This window comes from Syzygium oleosum, unplaced genomic scaffold, assembly GCF_021117445.2.
Source record: "Syzygium oleosum isolate NSW1041296 unplaced genomic scaffold, Sole_v2.1 Sole_v2.07, whole genome shotgun sequence".
NCBI classification, from domain to species: Eukaryota; Viridiplantae; Streptophyta; class Magnoliopsida; order Myrtales; family Myrtaceae; genus Syzygium; species Syzygium oleosum.
The window spans coordinates 2,983,196-3,001,493 of NW_026607491.1; the positions used below are offsets into that span (position 1 = coordinate 2,983,196).

Genomic DNA, 18,298 nt, shown 5'->3' on the forward strand with positions numbered 1-18,298 from the left:
TGGCCATAGGAACCAAAGTATCACTGCATCACAAAACAGTATCGACTTAACAAACTACCCACAACAAAAACGAGCAAAGCTCCTGCTACCTTCTTAACCACCTCCTACAAGGAGAACATAGTTGGAGATGGTAGCAAACACATGATGTCAGCTGCCGCGAAAGCAAAAACAAAAGCAAGAAAGACAACTACTAAAAGGAAAAGGAGTTCAGATTAAGTTCACGCAGGTTTCTCCACAGACACTAAAAACTTCATGCTACATAAGCTTCTCTCATTTGCCACCCTTTTTGGCCGCTGATTTTGTGACCTTGGCACCACTAGGATCCTTCTTATCAACGCTCTTGATAACACCGACAGCAACAGTCTGGCGCATGTCCCTCACGGCGAAACGACCAAGTGGAGGATACTCCGAGAAAGTCTCAACGACCATGGGCTTGGTAGGAATCATCTTCACCATCCCAGAATCACCATTCTTCAAGAACTTGGGCTCCTTCTCAAGCTCCTTACCAGATCGCCTGTCAATCTTGGTCAAAAGCTCGGCAAACTTGACGGCAATGTGGGAGGTGTGGCAGTCAAGAACAGGGGCATAACCATTTCCAATCTGGCCAGGGTGGTTCATGATGATAACTTGGGATGTAAAGCTGGCTGCTTCCTTCGCAGGATCATCCTTCGAATTGGATGCAACGAACCCACGCTTGAGATCCTTGACAGCCACGTTCTTCACATTAAACCCAACGTTGTCTCCCGGAAGGGCCTCCTGGAGAGCCTCATGGTGCATCTCAACGGACTTGACTTCAGTAGTCAACCCGGTGGGACCAAAAGTGACGACCATACCAGGCTTAAGGACACCGGTCTCAACACGACCAACGGGGACAGTTCCGATACCACCAATCTTGTACACGTCCTGAAGTGGGAGACGGAGGGGCTTGTCAGATGGTCTCTTGGGCTCATTAATCATGTCCAGGGCATCGAGCAATGTTGGGCCCTTGTACCAGTCGAGGTTGGTAGACCTCTCGATCATGTTGTCTCCCTCAAATCCGGAGATGGGGACAAAAGGAATCTTGTCAGGGTTGTATCCCACCTTCTTCAGGTAAGAAGAGACTTCCTTAACAATTTCGTCATACCTAGCCTTGGAGTACTTGGGGGTGGTGGCGTCCATCTGCCATCAAAGAATAATAAGTTGAGTTGAAAATCAACACACCCAGAGCAATATACTAACAGCAGCCTGGAATAACCAATATACCTTGTTACAGCAGCAAATCATTTGCCTCACACCGAGTGTGAAGGCGAGGAGCGCATGTTCACGGGTCTGGCCATCCTTGGAGATACCAGCTTCAAAACCACCAGTGGTGGAATCAATGATGAGGACAGCACAGTCAGCCTGGGAGGTTCCCGTAATCATGTTCTTAATAAAGTCACGATGTCCGGGAGCATCAATGACAGTGCAGTAGTACTTGGTGGTCTCGAACTTCCACAAGGCAATATCAATGGTGATACCACGCTCGCGCTCGGCCTTGAGCTTGTCAAGCACCCAAGCGTATTTGAATGATCTCTTGTTCATCTCAGCAGCTTCCTTCTCAAACCTCTCAATCACACGCTTGTCAATCCCACCAAGCTTGTAGATCAAGTGTCCGGTCGTAGTCGACTTGCCGGAGTCGACATGGCCAATGACCACGATGTTGATGTGAACCTTCTCTTTACCCATTATAGCCTTTTACCGTTGCTGCGCAAAAGAGGAGACAAAAGCATTAATAAACAAGGAATTACAAATCTCAAAGGACTAAAACACCGCAAACTCTCGAGTGGCAATTAGCATCACCAGAAATTTAAGCATAAAAATTAACTAAAATTTCTTTTATATTATCAAACAAATACGAGGTTAATACCAATCTTGCAGTGTCCTTCAACCGGACCAACAACAGGTTTATTATAGGCACTGCAAATCACGTTTCATATTTCTGTCAACCAAATCTGTGCAGACTATGTTCCAAACACAATCGTTAGATCGATTCTACCGTCTCATGTTCCAACCGATTCCAGCAAACAGCAGATTCAATTGGACTTTTGCAGCAAAAACCGAACAGCAGAGAATTAGCCAGATCTAAGAAATGGCACGTCCACAGCGAAAACACAGATCGGCGAAGCCCCGAATGCAGCATACGACACACTCGCCAGCTCAATTCAATCGGCCCGACCATTTCCACACACCCTGCACGCATTCACGCGCCGAAGGCAGAACGCATATAGCGAACCAGATCGAGCAACAGCGAAGACACGACGAGACCGAACCGACCAAGACTCTCGACGCCTAATCGATTTCAACAAAAAACGCACGGTTTCCCCCGAAAGCAGAAACGAAACAACACGATTCGAATCGATTTCGAATCGCAGAGCGATGAAGGTTGCGAAGGAGATTCGAGCGGCGCGAGAGGGATCGCGACTCTTACCTCGATTTCGAAATGGCGGTGATCCCTCGGAGAGACAGCGAAGCAGGTGACTCGGTGCTGGTGAACCTGGAGCTCAATATATATATATGTATGCTCTCGTTTGTTAGGGTTTACTCCTCCGCCGTTGGATCGGCCTACGTACAGTTCACGGCACGCCGCCGGGATCCCGACACGTGGACGTACGGCTCTGTCCATCGGCTTAGGGTTTTTGGGGCCGAGAATCGATCGGAGCCGTTGGATGGGCGATCCGAGGGCGGGGAAGGGGGGAAGACCGTCATTTCGCTGGTCCTTCGCGCGCGTTGACTTCGCTGCCAGCTCTGGCGGCTGCGGACAGAGCCACCCGTTAGGAATGAAATGGCTTATTTTTGGCAAAATTGCCCCCTCCCTAGAGGTGGCCACGGGCCGGTAGAGTGGAAGTCGAGTGCCAGCGGCAAAGGTAAGAATATCGCGACGGAATCCCATCATTCTTTTGATCCCGTGAATATGCAGATTTTCAAAATGATGAAATCAACATTTTTCGCGATGTGGGAGCGCGTCCCATAGAAAGTTTTCATCCTCCTTTTGAAATATCTACAACAAAGGAAGCGGAACGAGAATTTACGTCGACATTTGGAATCAACTTACGAAAATGGAAAGGTTTGATATCGGTCAAAAAATGTATGATATAATTTGTAAATATTGTGGAAAAATATATAAATATACGGTGGACAAGGATATGGAACATTTAAACGACATCTTATGAGCAAACATCCAACCGAAACGGGAATCGATATCGGGCAACAACAAATTTCCGGGTACGTCAATCCTAACACTTCCCCTTTATTTCGTTTTAATGAAAAAACTTATAAGGAAGAATTAGGCAAATTTATTTTTGTTGAGCATTTAGCATTTAATTTTGGAGAAAGATTTGGTTTTAATGAATTTGTACAAAAAGCATGTGCTCCACAAGCAAAACGTGTTCCTAGAAATTCAATTAAACGAGTAATTAAAGATCTTTACAAAAATGGAAAAAATAATTTACAAAACTTTTTTATGCAATTTAATGGATGCGTGCATATAGGTAGTGATATTTGGAGTGATCATTGGCAAAATCATTCTTACATGGGCATAACATGTCATTAGATAGATGACGAGTAGACTATTCAAAAAAGAGTTATTGCATTTAGAGTTTTACGAGTGGACTATTCAAAAAAGAGTTATTGCATTTAGAGTTTTCGATGATCATCATACGGCAAATAATATTTATAGAATAATTAGGCAAGTTTTAGAAGAATATTATTTGCTTAACAAAAATTTTCAATTGGTTTTGATAATGCCACAGCCAAATACCGCTTCAATTCTTTGAGTTAGAAAATATTTGTAAACCCGCTTTTGGCGGAAAATTTTTCACATTAGATGTGCTTGTCATGTTTTAAATTTATGTGTACAAGATGGTTTGAAAACTCTTGATATTTTTCTTCAACTAATAAAAACGGCGATTCAATTTTTATGGAAACATCTCAAAAAAATGAAAGAATGGGGTAGATTTTGTAGAGATAATGGCAAAAAGCCAAAAAGATTTCAGAGATGTTCAACTCGTTGGAATTCTACTTTCCACTTGCTTAATGAATCTTTAGCATATAAAGATTTATTATGTGCATTCATTTCTAATAATATACCGAGATTAATTTATACCCACAAGAGTGGCATATTTGCCAAAATTTTTTAGATCTTTTAAAGGTTTTTAATGATGCAACTTATACTTTGTCTGGTGTTTATTATTCTACTACACATTTATTTTTAGTAGAGTGTACTAATATTGTCGGAACTTTTGATGAATATGAAAATGATGTTGAATTACAACATACTATAGTTGCAATGAAAATGAAATGGCTTCATTATTATAGTGAAATTCTCATGATTTATTTAGTTGCTTGTGTTTTTGATCCGCGTTGCAAATTGGATGGCTTAAATGATTTTTTGCGTGCGTATTATCAATGTTTACATTATGATGTGACAAATGTTACAACCATAGTACGTGAGGTTAAAAACATAGTAATAGAATTATATAATGAATTTTATACTAAATATAATTTATGTGATATTAGATCTTCTCAATCTACGGAGATACAAAATGACAAAGATGGTAAAATTAGTAGAGGGTACCAACTTTTATTACATAGACAAAAAAAAAACAAAAGGGAGTAATAGGAAATATTTCTGAATTAGAGAGTTATTTAACCATTTTATTTGAGTTTCTTGAAGCTAGAAGGTGGTACTGATTTTTTATTTTGGATTGGTGGAAGAGGCACGCAAGCCAATACCCAATCCTTTCTCTTATTGCAAAACAGATTTTTTCAACCCCTTGTTCCACGGTTGCGGTCGAACAAGCATTCGGTCTGCCGGAGGTAATATTTTGAATGAACATCGTTCAAGATTAGATCCAGAATCGGTGGAGATGCAAGCTTGTGTCTGCTGATTGGATGAAGACTCAATACCGGCAACAAGAAATAGATCGGAATAATGAATCCGAATTCTTTAACGACGGAGATACTACCGTCTTTGGAGCAGTGTCGACGCTTGAGTAAAAGGCAGAGTGGCAAATATTTGAGCTGAGTAAAAGACTTTTGGCTTAGGTTGGCGAAGTATTTAGGGAATTTCTTGTTTACCATACCGGGTAACGTGAACAGAAAGCGAAATATAATGACGATATGTGACCTCTACGGTCCCACATGCACGGAATGCTTAGGTTTGGGATAATTTTAAGGTATATATATTGTACTCCTTTTTTAAGATCGTTGTAACAAATTGTAATGTGCTTAATGATAATTTATTAAGTTGAAGCCCTCTCTTTCTCTCTTATCTTTTTGTCCCCAAATTTGAGTACAATTTACATTTTAATCACAATTTATATTGAATAATGTTCTATCACAAGAATAGTATTTTTTAATTTTTTTATTTTCATTTCTATTTTTCCTTTTCTGTTTTTCTTCTTTTTCTTTTCCTTTTCCTTTTTTTTTTCCTTTTTCTCTTTTGTCTTTTTTCCTTGTTTCTGTTTTTTTAAAATTATAATTTATATTTTTTTTTTCTTCCTCCGCGGCCGGCCATGGCGGGTGTGTAGGTCGCCGGTGTCGGGCGAGGCGGCCTCGCCGGCGTCGGGCGCCCTCGCCGGCGTCGGGCGAGGCGGCCCTCGCACAGGCGGGCGAGCCGGCCCTACGGCGAGGCTCGACCTCGCCGGCGCTCGGGGAGGGCCGGCCTCGCCCGGCCCGGGCGAGGGCCGCCTCGCACAGGCCGGCGACCTCAACGCGCGGCCCCGGCTATGGCCGCCGCGGAGAAAAAAAAAAAAAGAAAAGGAAAGGAAAAGAAAAAAAACAGAAAAAAAAATAGGAACCGGCCCGAACCGGCCGGTTCCGGTTCACCTTGGCCACGAACCGGAACCGCGGTTCGAACCTGCAAGGCTTATTCGGTTCGAACCGTAGCCACCTCCTCCCATTTCGAATTGGAAAATCTTAATTAGTCACTCGTTGCACCTCATTAAAAATATTTTTGATTATTTAAATTTAATTATTTATAGTAAATGAGTTTATTAAATTGTGGGATTCTTCTATTTTTCAATCGTGTCTTGATAAATGCTATTAGTAATTTTAGTTCACTTAGCCGGTGTTTTATGAACACTTGTTAACGACCAATAGAGTTCATATTTTTAGCTATGAGTTTAGTTTACCACATTTTTTTCCCACTACCCTGAAAGATTTAACATGTATACATGGAAAAATAGAATATGTAAATCATAGGGTTTGTGTTGGAATTATCGCAATACCAAGTATATGATTTTGAAATATACAAGTTAGAAGGCATAAATTTTGAAATGAGAGCATGCCAGGTATGATTATAGAGAAAATCAGGGATGATTTTCGTTATTTTTTGCGCGTAGAAAAATTTGATTAAATCCGACTGATGCGGTTGTCGAAGGACGTGGTGTTCCCTAAGCGAGCACCCATCGTGGATAATGAATTGGTGGCGGCATAATAAATTTAAAAAAAGTTAATTGATTTGTATCCACGTTATACGGTGTTTGTCTTACATAGCCAATGTTGCGTCGTTTGACGGCCATATAAGCCTGATTTCGCTGGATTTTGTGCCGGAGGGGCTCGATTAGACATTGTGTGCAAGTAAAAGGACTTGATCGGAAAAATTAAAAGTATAGGGATTTGATCTGAAAGTTAGTAAAGGTATACGGATGAAAAATAGAGCTTTTTGTTATGAAATACATGAATGAATATTCATTATATTCAATGTACCTATTATGGTACATTTGTAACATACGTACATGAATGAATATTCAATGTACCTATTATGGCATATTCGTAACCTACATACATGAATGAATATTATAATGTGTACATTTATAACCTACATTCTACGTATATCTCCAATGAATGCCCATCTCCCTATTCGATGTATATATTCAATACATTGACATTAATGATAGGTGCATCCTTGTTTCTTTGGTGTTTATCTACTTTCTCTTCTTAATCTCTCTCTATTCTCTCTATTATATTCTTGCAACGCAATATTTTACAACACCTTTTTCTTTATTAATTTCATAAAAACCTATCATGGTAAAGGAAGATGGGAAGGCTTGGAGAGCCCAATACGAGGAAAGTCTTTTACTTCTAAAATCTTTTGTCTTCTCTCCCAATCCACTCCACCGAACATAGTCGTAAAGTTACTTTGGGAAAATTATAACTAACCCTAAAAGATACAAAGATAGGATACATTAATTTGACCGCTTCCCATTCTCTAAAATTACTAGAACGTCCCCTATGATTTGAACATTTCTCGGGTAGTCCCTAAACTTTTCTCGATGTTTCCTCCATAAACCCTTTTTTTTTTGTTCACTTTTGTTTTTAAATTTTTCAAATCCGCTCAATGTAATCCGTCCGTTAAAAAATGCAATGCCTATGTCCCGAGCTTTTTACTTACGTGGGTTGTCAACTCAGAACTTAGTGGGGGCCGAAAAGTAACTGAGTTACCAAATAATCTCTTTTGGCTCGTCAATCAATTTTCATTAGTTCACTTAACAAAATGATTACATTAAATATTGAACACAAATTCAATGACTATTCATCATCACTGACATTGCCCGTTTCTGTGACCCTCGAGATATTTTGAATCCTTCAAATTAATATAATTTAATCTGGTTTTTTGGTTGGAAATAAAATCTGCATTGACTTCAATGTGTGCTCCGTAAATCTACCCAGAAGTACACAATAGTAATGCGACTCCATCACATTAATCAATCTAATTAATGGGTTAGATACTTTTGGTACGCATTGCATTTTCCTGTAAAGGTTGAGGATTTAGTCAAGCCGATTAAAAATTTTATGACTCGGTTACACTTTTTGACCAATGTTTTAGGATTTAATTGAACCAAGGTTTCGGACTTGCGGTGCAAGTTTCCCACAGTATTCCCAAGTCAATTGCTCCAACTAAATATGGTAGAATAATATTTACCTCTTGATATGGTTACTAAATATCAATTTTGCAGGGTAATATAACTCCAGAACACGTCTATAAGTGCAGTATGCACATAGGCATTGAAAGTCGAGCTAGCTTCAACTTGACAAAAGCCATGAATCATCTAAAGATCAGATGCAAAACACATACTTGAATTTGCAGCTTTATGCAGAAAAAGAGTTTATCTACAGATCAAGTTCGTATCAACATCTACTTCTAGTTTACTGTTTCGATACAAACTTCAGACCCTTTCGAGGATCGAGAGACAAGAGACAGCAGGCGAAATCGCCATGTGCGTTGTCACGGGTCTGCAGAGCAGAAGACTCTTAAAGAACTTCGAGGAGAAGCAAAACCACCACAACGCTCACGGGAACCTCCTCCACCGGAGCCATCGGACCGAACTCCCCGCTCGCCAGACGCATCATCGCCGTGCAGACGCGAACCCTGAAACAGCGGGCGCGGGCGAAGTTCGCCAAGCCCGTCTGGTCGTCCTCTGAGTGCTCCGGCTCGGCCTCGGGCCTCGACACCTGGACACGCTTGTGCCGATGCTGCTGAGCAGATGGCGGAGCCCCGTCCCGTTGGCTCGCGCTTCGCTTCGCGCCCTTCCTCATGCTCGACGATCTGTTTCAACAGCGATCGCTTCAGACACAGAGAGTGCAAAAGAGAGGGTTTTTTGGTGGGGATCTTTGGGTTAGGGGAAGGGGAAGGTGGACGTTACCGTCATTTATACTTAGCCTCACTTGCACGCCATGTTCTTTATGACCAGTTGAATTCATGTTACCTAAAATAGATCAATGTTTTCTTTTTTCGTATTATTCTGGTCTTCATTAATTTCAAACATTCTCACATTTTTTATTCACATGCGGCATGTCTACATTTTTTTTTTCTAGTAATGTGAATACTACGTTGCAAGATCGTATCCAAACAATAATTCGAGATAACAGAAAAATACCAAGAAGGCAAATAATTTAAACGAAGAACGAGACTTAAAAAAAAATCTGAACTTTCGAGAGACAAAAAATTAGCACATTAAAACAGGAAACATACTATGTTTCCTATTTAGAGCGATTAAGTAATGCTTTGTTAATGCAGGGATTTTGCCATGTTTCCTATTTAGTAATTACACTATTTTGGCTTGACATAGTTGTGGTGACTTAGGGCGCGAATGATAACCATTTTGTTTCAGAAATCAATTTTTGGCCAGAAATAGATTTTTCTATTTTTATTCCATGGACGAGTTTCTTTGCCAAAATATGCGTTTGATAATGACACAAAATTTATAATCCTGAAATAGAAATTCGTTTGATAACGACACAAAATTTATTCCTCCCTAGCGATCGGCGGGCGGTGGCCGAGCTGGCAGGTGGCTAGAGGTGGCCTGTGTCGGGTGGTGGCGTACGACGATGGGCGATGGCGAAGGACGGTGGCGGGAGGCGGAGGACGGTGGCCGGTATTGGGTGGCAGTAGATGACGATGGGCAACGGCGGAGGACGGTGGTAGGAGGCGGCTGGCGGAAGACGGTGGCAGGAGGCGGCCGGCAGGCAGTAGTGACGATGGGAGGTGGCCAGCGTTGCGCAACGGCGAAAGACTACAGATGGCGGCCGACGGCGGAGGACGGTGGTGGGAGTTGGCCTGCAGGAGGCGGCCGGCGATGGCTAACGGCGGCCGGTGTTGGGCAGCGGCGGAGGACTGGAGGAGGCGACCGGCAAAGGACGGCAGAAGGTGGTTGGCGGGCGGTGATGAACGACGGTGGACAACAACGGCCAATGGTGGGAGGCGAACGGCGTCGGGTGGTGGCGGAGGATGGCAGACAGCAAGCGGCGATGGATGGCCATGCGGCGGGTAGGGGCAGACGGCATTGGGAGTTGATGGGAGGCGGCCGACGGCAATGGGCGACGGTGGTGGGACGTGGCCGACAACAGCGGGAGGTGACCGGCGGCGACGGTGGACGGTGGGTGAGCAGCCGACTAGTAGCAAGGGCAAACGATGAGAAGAGTTTTATTTCTCATTTCTATTCCAGAAATAGAAAAGTAGATTTTTTTTTATTTCTAATTTCTATTCCAAACCTATTTCTAGAGTAGAAATTTGTTCTAGAAATACAAAAATGAAATTGCGTTATTAAACGGATTTCTGTTTCAAAACTGTTCCCAAGAACAGCAAAATAGAAAAACAGAGAAACAGAAGAGTTATCATTTGCGCCCTTATTTTGATCTGATTCATAAACTCGAAATCAAACTCGACAATCTTTTTAATTATTTACCTATTGCAAGAAATTCTTTAATACATGTGCATACATTTTTCCTTTATTTCCCTATAACTTGTTCTCTTTTTCGCCTTTTATTTTCATTTTTCATCTAATAACGTAATAATTTAACTTCATCTCGGTTCAAACCTGTTGAACTATAGTTGCCTTTTGAAAATCTAGGGTAACATGGAATATCTTGGTTGATTATCCTCCCGAGTTCACTTCTTTATAATGATAATATCTTAATTACTTTGAATACAGCAATATATGCAACATGTTTTATAGATTTTGTTCTTTAAGTAATATAATTTGTTTCCATATTTAGGACTTTTATCTGTACCACCTTTGGTGATAATTTTCTCTTAGGACAAATTTTAGATAGTGACATGAGATGAAGCCATTTTCACAAAAAAGAGCCCAAAGTGGACATTAAGGGCTTGGACTAGTCAAGTTAGTTTCAAATAAAAACCCAAACTCGCAAGCCCACCAAATCTTTGCCGGCAGCTGGGCAGGAGCAATTTTGTCCAAAATTTGCAACCGCCTAAAACTGGGGCAAACCCTAAAAGCCAAAAACCCAAATCGAATTCTAACTGAAGGGTTCTTCATGGTTTTTCTCCAAATTGTAGTGTTTCTTTCGGATTTTAACCATCAAGAGAGCCTTCAGTTTCACCCTTGGTTAAAGAACGGCAAAAACAATTAAAGAGAGCTTGCATAGAGCACGAACTGATGCAGGATAGCAAAGAACAGAAGAGCAGCGATTCTCTGAACAAGCAAGAACCCATCTTTCACTTTCAGGCTCATATAAAAACATGATGAAACAGAGAACCCGCGAACAAAAGAACCCAACTTTAAAAGGGATTGAAAGTGCCGACATAGAAGAAAATGCAGGAGAGAGCCCGCGGCAGTAAAGACTACAGAACAACAATGGCATGTTTGAAGACTTTACAGATAACGTGGACAAAAGAGGTTGAAATTCTGCAGAAGAAACAGCTAAAGATGAGTTCAGGTCGCACCACGCTCGTAGAAAAAGCAATCTCGCAAGGAGAGAATGAGAGAGAACACATTCAAAATCGGAACTCGAAGAACACGAGAAGGCTGAGCTTCTCTATTGAAATTGAGGTTTTCGATTTTCAGGATTTCACCTATTTTTTACCCTACTGAAAATTTGAAACAAAATCGTCCCTTATTTGAGATTAATTTGGCCATTTCAAACAGGAAAAGTGTCAAAAAAGTCATAAACCTTTTGCATTTGTGCCAATTGAGTCCTAAACTTTTTTTTTGTACTAATTGAGTCATAAACCTTTTGATATAGTGCCAATTCAGTCATTCCGGCTAATTTTGACTGGATTTTGCTAACGTGGAAGCCGGCCGGCCTACGTGGCATGGTCAGCGCTGACGTGGATAATTTTTAATAATATTTTATTTTTTTTAATTTTTTTTCTTTCTTTCTTTTCTTTTTTTTTTTCCTCTTCTCCCTTCTTACTCCAGCCGATCGCCGGACCGGCGACCGGCCAGAGACCAGAGACGAGAGGTCGACCACCGGCGAAGGCGAGCCTCGCCATGGTTGGCGAGGCCCGACCTCGCCAGCTAGCGAGGGTGGCCGACCATGAGCGAGGCTCGACCTCGCCAAATCTTGCGACGTCAGGCCTCGCCCAGCCACTAGCGAGGGTGGCCGGCCATGGGTGACGCTCACCCTCGCTAGCGACAAGGGAGGCGAGCCTTGCCAGTTGGGCGAGGCTCGCCTTCACCGTCGCTAGCGAGGGCGAGCCTTGCCAGTGGCCGGCCTCTGGTCTCTGGCCTCTGGCCTGTCGATGGACCGGCGAGCGGCTGGAGTAAGGAGGGAGAAGAGGAAAATAAAATAAAAATCAGAAAAATATTAAAAATATTCAAAAAATATTATTAAAAATTGTCCACTTCAGCGCCGGTCGTGCCACGTAGGCCGATCGGCATCCACGTTAATAAAATCCGATCAAAATTAGTCGGAAAAACTGAATTTGCACAAAGGCAAAAGGTTTATGACTTAATTGACACCAATGTAAAAGGTTTAAAATTTTTCTAACACTTTTCTGCATTTTAAATCCTTATTTGAGACAAGATCCATTTTAAGCCAATTTTTTAGAAAATTGTTTCATGTCCTTATTTGAACTTTTTCCCTCTAACTTTTAAGGTCGTGGTACATGTATACTTAAGAAGTTATTTGCAATATGAAAATGTATGTCTAACCTGATCTCGACCCCACTTATAGACAGAAAAATTTCCATTGGTGGGGTATGTTGCAGAACCTTTTTTTAATAAAAAAATCTCATGAAATGAATAATGCACACGGTTATATCCCTGATAGGAGAGAAACGTTGCTCTAACAATAACATTTGTCAATCATCATCTAGCGTGGTAGCCAAGTGATAAATGAGTCACATTGTCTCTCATGAGGTCACAAGTTCAAACCATGTCACGAGCAAATCTCTCACTAACTTGTGCGTAGGACATTTACTACCTTTTGTGGAGAGATTTCCTAAATTCTAATACACGTAAGGGTTGCGAGCCTTGCGGCTCTTGTGGAGAGATTTCCTCTCCATCCAATTAAGAAAAAAAAACATTGGCCCACTCCAAAATCTAATAAATAATAATGCAAAAGATGAAGGAAATCCATCAGCTTGACCATGTCTTCATTTCCTGCGGAAAAGGAGGGAAACATGCTCGTCTTGCCTGAATCATATAGTTAAGGCGTGAAATCTGCATCATCAGTGCCTTCAAATCATCATACTTTTTCCTTTGACTTTTTCATACGTTGATGATGCATCACGGCACAGCCAATGATAGTGAAACCACATGTTTTGCAGCCGGGTGGGTGTCCTAATTTAATTGCCAAGTCCCTTTCAACATGCTTTTCTGCATGAGTCTAGTGATTTCAAACAGCTATTTTTGGTGGGTCCTAGAGCTAAAAAGATTACTCAACCTCATGTAGTTTCAGCCCTTTGAAAATTGGATCTTATCAAAGCTTTATCACACAAAGCAAGTGGTCCAGGAACTATAATGTAATAACTTCAGTCTTGCGATTCCTTAATTTGACCTTTTTGAAGCTGAGGTTTTGGAGCCTTGTAAGTCTCGGAGCGAGAATACATAAATCAAACGGGTTTCCTCTAATGACCATGTAAACGGAAGGCGAGGTTCGAACGAGGAAAGGCTTTGCGGTGGAGAGGAAGCGTTTGGTCCCCTCTTGGTTAAACAAACACCAACTAGAAGGGATCCTGACGGACATTTTTCTGCATCGGACAACCATCACGAAGAAAATAGGGAATCTATTCTTTGACTTGCTGTTTCCCTTGCCTGTTCAAGAAAATTGCGAACTTTTCCTTTTGAACGAGAATTATTTCTGCAACGTAAGAAGAATTTCTGGGTGCTTAAATATGACCCCTTGATTTAAATATCAACTAAGAGATTTATTTAATAATCCCTATCTCAATTTTACGCCAATAACATGACCCAGTTAAGAACTTCCATGGAAAACAGAGGAAGGTTCTGATCCTCATGAAACTTGTTCTGAACTAATTCAAGTCCTGGTGGAAGCACAATGTCAAGATCTATAAGCTTCAAATATAGCACTCAGTTCATCGTAGAATGCTTATTTGCTGTAGAGGATTCTCGATATTTACATGACAAGCAAAAGTACCATAGAATTAGAATCTGTCCTGAATACTTGATTTAGATTACTGGAAAAAAGAAGCAGATTCCTAGCCACTTGAGTTGGAATGCAACTCATGTGATGAAGCATTTACAACAGCACTGCTCGTGTAGTGATCGCCATTGATGCTGCTGCTGCAGCTCAAGGTCCTCAAAAGCCGCCATAGCCCCCAATTCCTCAGACACTTCTCATTGGCGTTATCCGTCGGTTGGAACATCGAGGCCCGGCTCTTCTGGCGGCTCTGCCTCATCCTCATGTCGCTCAACTCCATCTCCATCGGGAATCTGGCCGACCTGAACATGAGGAAATACCACTTGCCCTTTGCTCCCAACTTCCTCGCCGACCCATCTATGCTCCCGAACTTCTCCACCGGCAGGTTCTTGGAGTCGGTCACTTCCTGCGGCTTCGACCGCTTCTTCTTGTCCGCTCTCAGCCTGTGGTACGAATACGAAGTTCTGGACTTCCTGAATAGGCGCAGCTTCCAGCGAAAGAACCACCTTTTCTTCGACTTTGTGGAACGCTTTCTGATAAGATCATCCATGTTGTTCGCTATGGGCAGCGGCTCTCCATAAGGGATGAGCTTGGCACAGAAGATCGTGTGCTCCGAATGGTGCCTGGAGCAAATGCTTAAGTCCTCACTGGAGTAGAACTCAAACAAGTCTTCTTGATCTTGATGAGGACCGGTCGATGCACCTCGGGCTTGTTCTGGGTCTGCTGCTACTTTGGTGAAGCTGTCCTTTCCCCACTCAGCTGAATCGCTGTAGAGTGGGAGGTCACAAAAAGAGAGCGTCTCTGCTTCATCTTCTTCTTGATTTGGGTCTTGCAAAAGACCCACAATGCTTTCATGCTCTGGCTCTTGTCTGGACTCATCATGAGAAACAACCATCACGAGCAAGATCAGCTAGAAGAAGAAGAAGAAGAAAATGCTACCAACGAAGATGGAGAGAGATGATGAGGGGTGATCTGTTTTCTTTTGCTTTAACAAGGAAGTTTCTACTGTACACTTTCTAATTACGCTCCCATTTGGACTTATATAAACACTTTGCGCGTGACCAGGAGCGTGTTGATATGAGAGAGAGAGAGGGAGAGGGTAGCTTGGAATTGGTTGATGAGGAGGGCTTCTAGATGAGGGGATAAAGATTTGTATTTTCAATTTCTGGCCGAAGGGGAATAAAGAGGAATAATACAAGAGAGAAAGAGACGAGGACAAAGAGTATTTACTGATTTTTAATCTGATGTTGGGTTTGTCGAGGGTCTTCTGATGGGTGAATGATTCCAGAAATGTGGGTTTACTGGGTTATGTGTATGGAAGGGTATATTGAGATGGATTGGATAAGGGAGGTCCACCACCAAAGTGTAAAGGCACAAGTCATCTGTCAAGAATAAAGAACCGAAATATTGGCAACTAAAGGATTGTTCAAGAACGCTACAAACTTAGAAAAGTGAAAATTCTGTCTTCTTTTGTTAAATGCGTTTCAGTAAACTTTTTCATTCCACATTTTTGCAAAAATTTGTGCCTGTAAAATGCTTTGAAGAGAAACAAGAAGTAAAAAAGCTGCTTCTTGTTTTACACAATTTGAGAATCGCTTTTTTTCTTCTTTTTCTTTTTTTCTTTTCTTATTTTTGTGTTGTTCTTCCTCTGGGCCGGCTGGCTGCCTGGCCACGAGCCCAGGGCCGGCGAGGGCGTCACGGCCCTCGCCTCCGCCGCCTCGGAGCCGTGGCCGATCGCCGGTCGCCGCGATCGGCCATGGCCAAAGAAGAAAATGGTAAAAGAAAAAAAAAATTTAACAATTCAAAATATTATTAAAATATTATTTGGGAACGAAATTTTGTGTAGTTACCAAACGCATTTTGTTCTTTTCTACTCTAGGAATAGAAATTTTGGACAGCTTTATCAAACGCTTTCAAATACTCAAATTGTTTCAAGCGCGAGAATAATAAAAAATCATTTCGTTCTCGAGGAAATAGTTCCGGGCAGACGTAATGATATTTATGCGCACCCTATCTAGAGAGGCGTAAAGGATTACTCCATCGGTCAAGGATAAAGAATTGTTTGATTCACCATTAACGATGTTGGATAAAGAATTGGATAGTTATTCCCTCAAACAAAGAAATTCTCATATATTCATCAACTCCACATTACACTAGAGAACTCTCCTCTATAAATAGAGGAACTATGACATGGAAATAGATAAGGGAAAATGACACAAACAGTCCCTGAACTTTGACTCAATGTACAATTTGATTCCTGAACTTTTAATTTGTTCAATGTAGTCCCTGAACTTTAACTAAATGTTCAATATGTTCTATAAACTTTCAATTTATTCAATTTGATCCCTGAACTTTTAGTATATATTCAATATAGTCCCTGAACTTTATAAAAATGTTCAATGTAGTCCTTTCATTAATTCAAGTTCAGGGACTATATTATACATTTTCATATAATTCAGGGACTAAATTGAACATGTACCAAAAGTTCATGGATCATATTGAACAAATTAAAAGTTCAGAGACCACATTGAACATTAGGCTAAAGTTCAGGGACTACATTGAACAAATTAAAAGTTCAGGAATCAAATTAAAGACATTAAGCCAAATTTTAAGGACTATTTGTGTCATTATCCCAATAGACAAATATTAAAGACATGGTAACCCAAACATTAAAGACATAAGACCTAGAAAATAGGAACTAGGGCGACTCTCACCTAGTTTGGCCACAGGTGAGCCATCACCTAGATCTAGGCTAGGGCTGCAACGTTTAGGCGAGGGTGTTGCAGACTTCATCAGCCAACAGGCGAGGGCGTCGGCCCTTGCTTGGATCTAGGCGAGGGCCCGACACCCTTAGGGGTGAGCGGTTCCAAGTTCCGGGTAGTTTCCGCCTGGAACCTACCCTCGGGTACAGGTTCCTCAAAATGAGGAACCTGGAACCTACCCGTCGGAACGTGGAACCTGGAACCTATCCTGTCACAGGTTCCAGGGTCGGTTCCAGGTTCCAATAGGTTCTTTTTTTTTTAATTTCGTTTTGAATTAAACAAAACGAAAATAAACGCAATAGTTGATCATCTGAATGATACATACACAATGCCCCGATGTGATATTCAGGGGATATAATGCCAAGTTTACAATGCCTGGATAGAACTAAACTATAATTGCCCAATACCAATTGAAGGGGAAAGATAGGGTAACTACCTTACTGTCGGAAAATCCTCCAACACCAGTATCAGCATTCCCAAGTCCATTATCTCTGGCAACTCTTAAAGAATCAGTTGGTGAGTCACGGACAGTATCAGAGCTTGAACTCGTTTCGATCTCCCCCGCACTGGGCCTTCTCAATAGAAAAATTTTAAGTAAGAAATCATGAAGATGGTGAACCACTTAACTACAAGTAATAGCATGAGCTACCTGGCAAAAAAGCTGTGACTACTTCCTGTCTCAAAATACAAAATCGAGATCCAGGTCCAGTATAGTTTGCAAAACGAGGAGTTACTCTCATCAAGTCAAGAAGATAGTGCCTAAATCAAAACAAAAGAAGATATTTGCATAAACACGCTTGATGGCAAAAAAAGGAAAACTACAAATCCAGCAAAAACATGGACAAAAATGGTTATAAAATTCAGAAAAACATACAGGATTACAAAAATCTAGTGTGACAAAAGAAAAGTAAGCTAGCAATGTACAGCATTAACATTTATGACTAGTTAGTATAACAAATAAGCAAAAACAGTTCTTGGACCTAAAGATAAGTTATAGTAATCTTCTCAGATAGTTCACGGATGTGTCATCCTTCCATATAGGCTTGAGATGAAGGTAATGGACGTTGGATGAGCAGAGAGAGAGAAAGAGAGACCCATCCGTGCAACAGTGCTCTAATGCTTGGAGATATAGAGAAAAGGGTAAGTAAATGTATATCAGACACTTCCTTACTTACTATGCTCATACCACACTCCTAACTTCCATGTATCTCTTGCCTCAATAATATGATCATATTTGACGTTTTGTTGTCTTCTACACATATAACAATTCCCAAGCCAATGCAAACCCATAGAAAGCTCCAAAGGAGTTGACTTGCTATGGGATTTCAATCTCAACACATTACAGTAAATATTTATAGTTAGAGGTTCAGAGGCCACCAAAACACATTTATACAACTTTACGCCAAGAGCAGCATTATGGAGTCAATACAAGAGAAAGAGACGCACAGTGTTGATAGAAACCCAAAGAATTATACTGAGACAAACATACTCTTTTAGCAAAAGCCACTGAAGTAGTTGGAATTGCATATATTAACGATATAAATACAGAGTGTCAATTATATGCAGCATCAATCAGTGATCAGATAAACCATTGTCATCAAACCTTAGGAAAGCTCACAGGCAACAAAGAGTAAGAAAGACCACTCAAAATTATTATACCTGAACCAGCTAGA

At 41.3% G+C, this 18,298-nt stretch overlaps 1 protein-coding gene across 1 annotated transcript; it reads right to left on the reverse strand.

Annotated features, from left to right (window-relative positions):
* LOC115682180 (elongation factor 1-alpha-like) lies at nt 1–2,521 on the reverse strand. The gene is made up of 3 exons (XM_030606332.2): nt 2,447–2,521; nt 1,243–1,722; nt 1–1,158 (listed from the first exon to the last, which is right to left on the reverse strand). The coding sequence occupies exons 2-3, from the start codon at nt 1,702–1,704 to the stop codon at nt 271–273; spliced, it is 1,350 nt and encodes a 449-aa protein (XP_030462192.1). The 5' UTR covers nt 1,705–1,722; nt 2,447–2,521; the 3' UTR covers nt 1–270.
* Between the last annotated feature and the right edge of the window lie 15,777 nt (nt 2,522–18,298).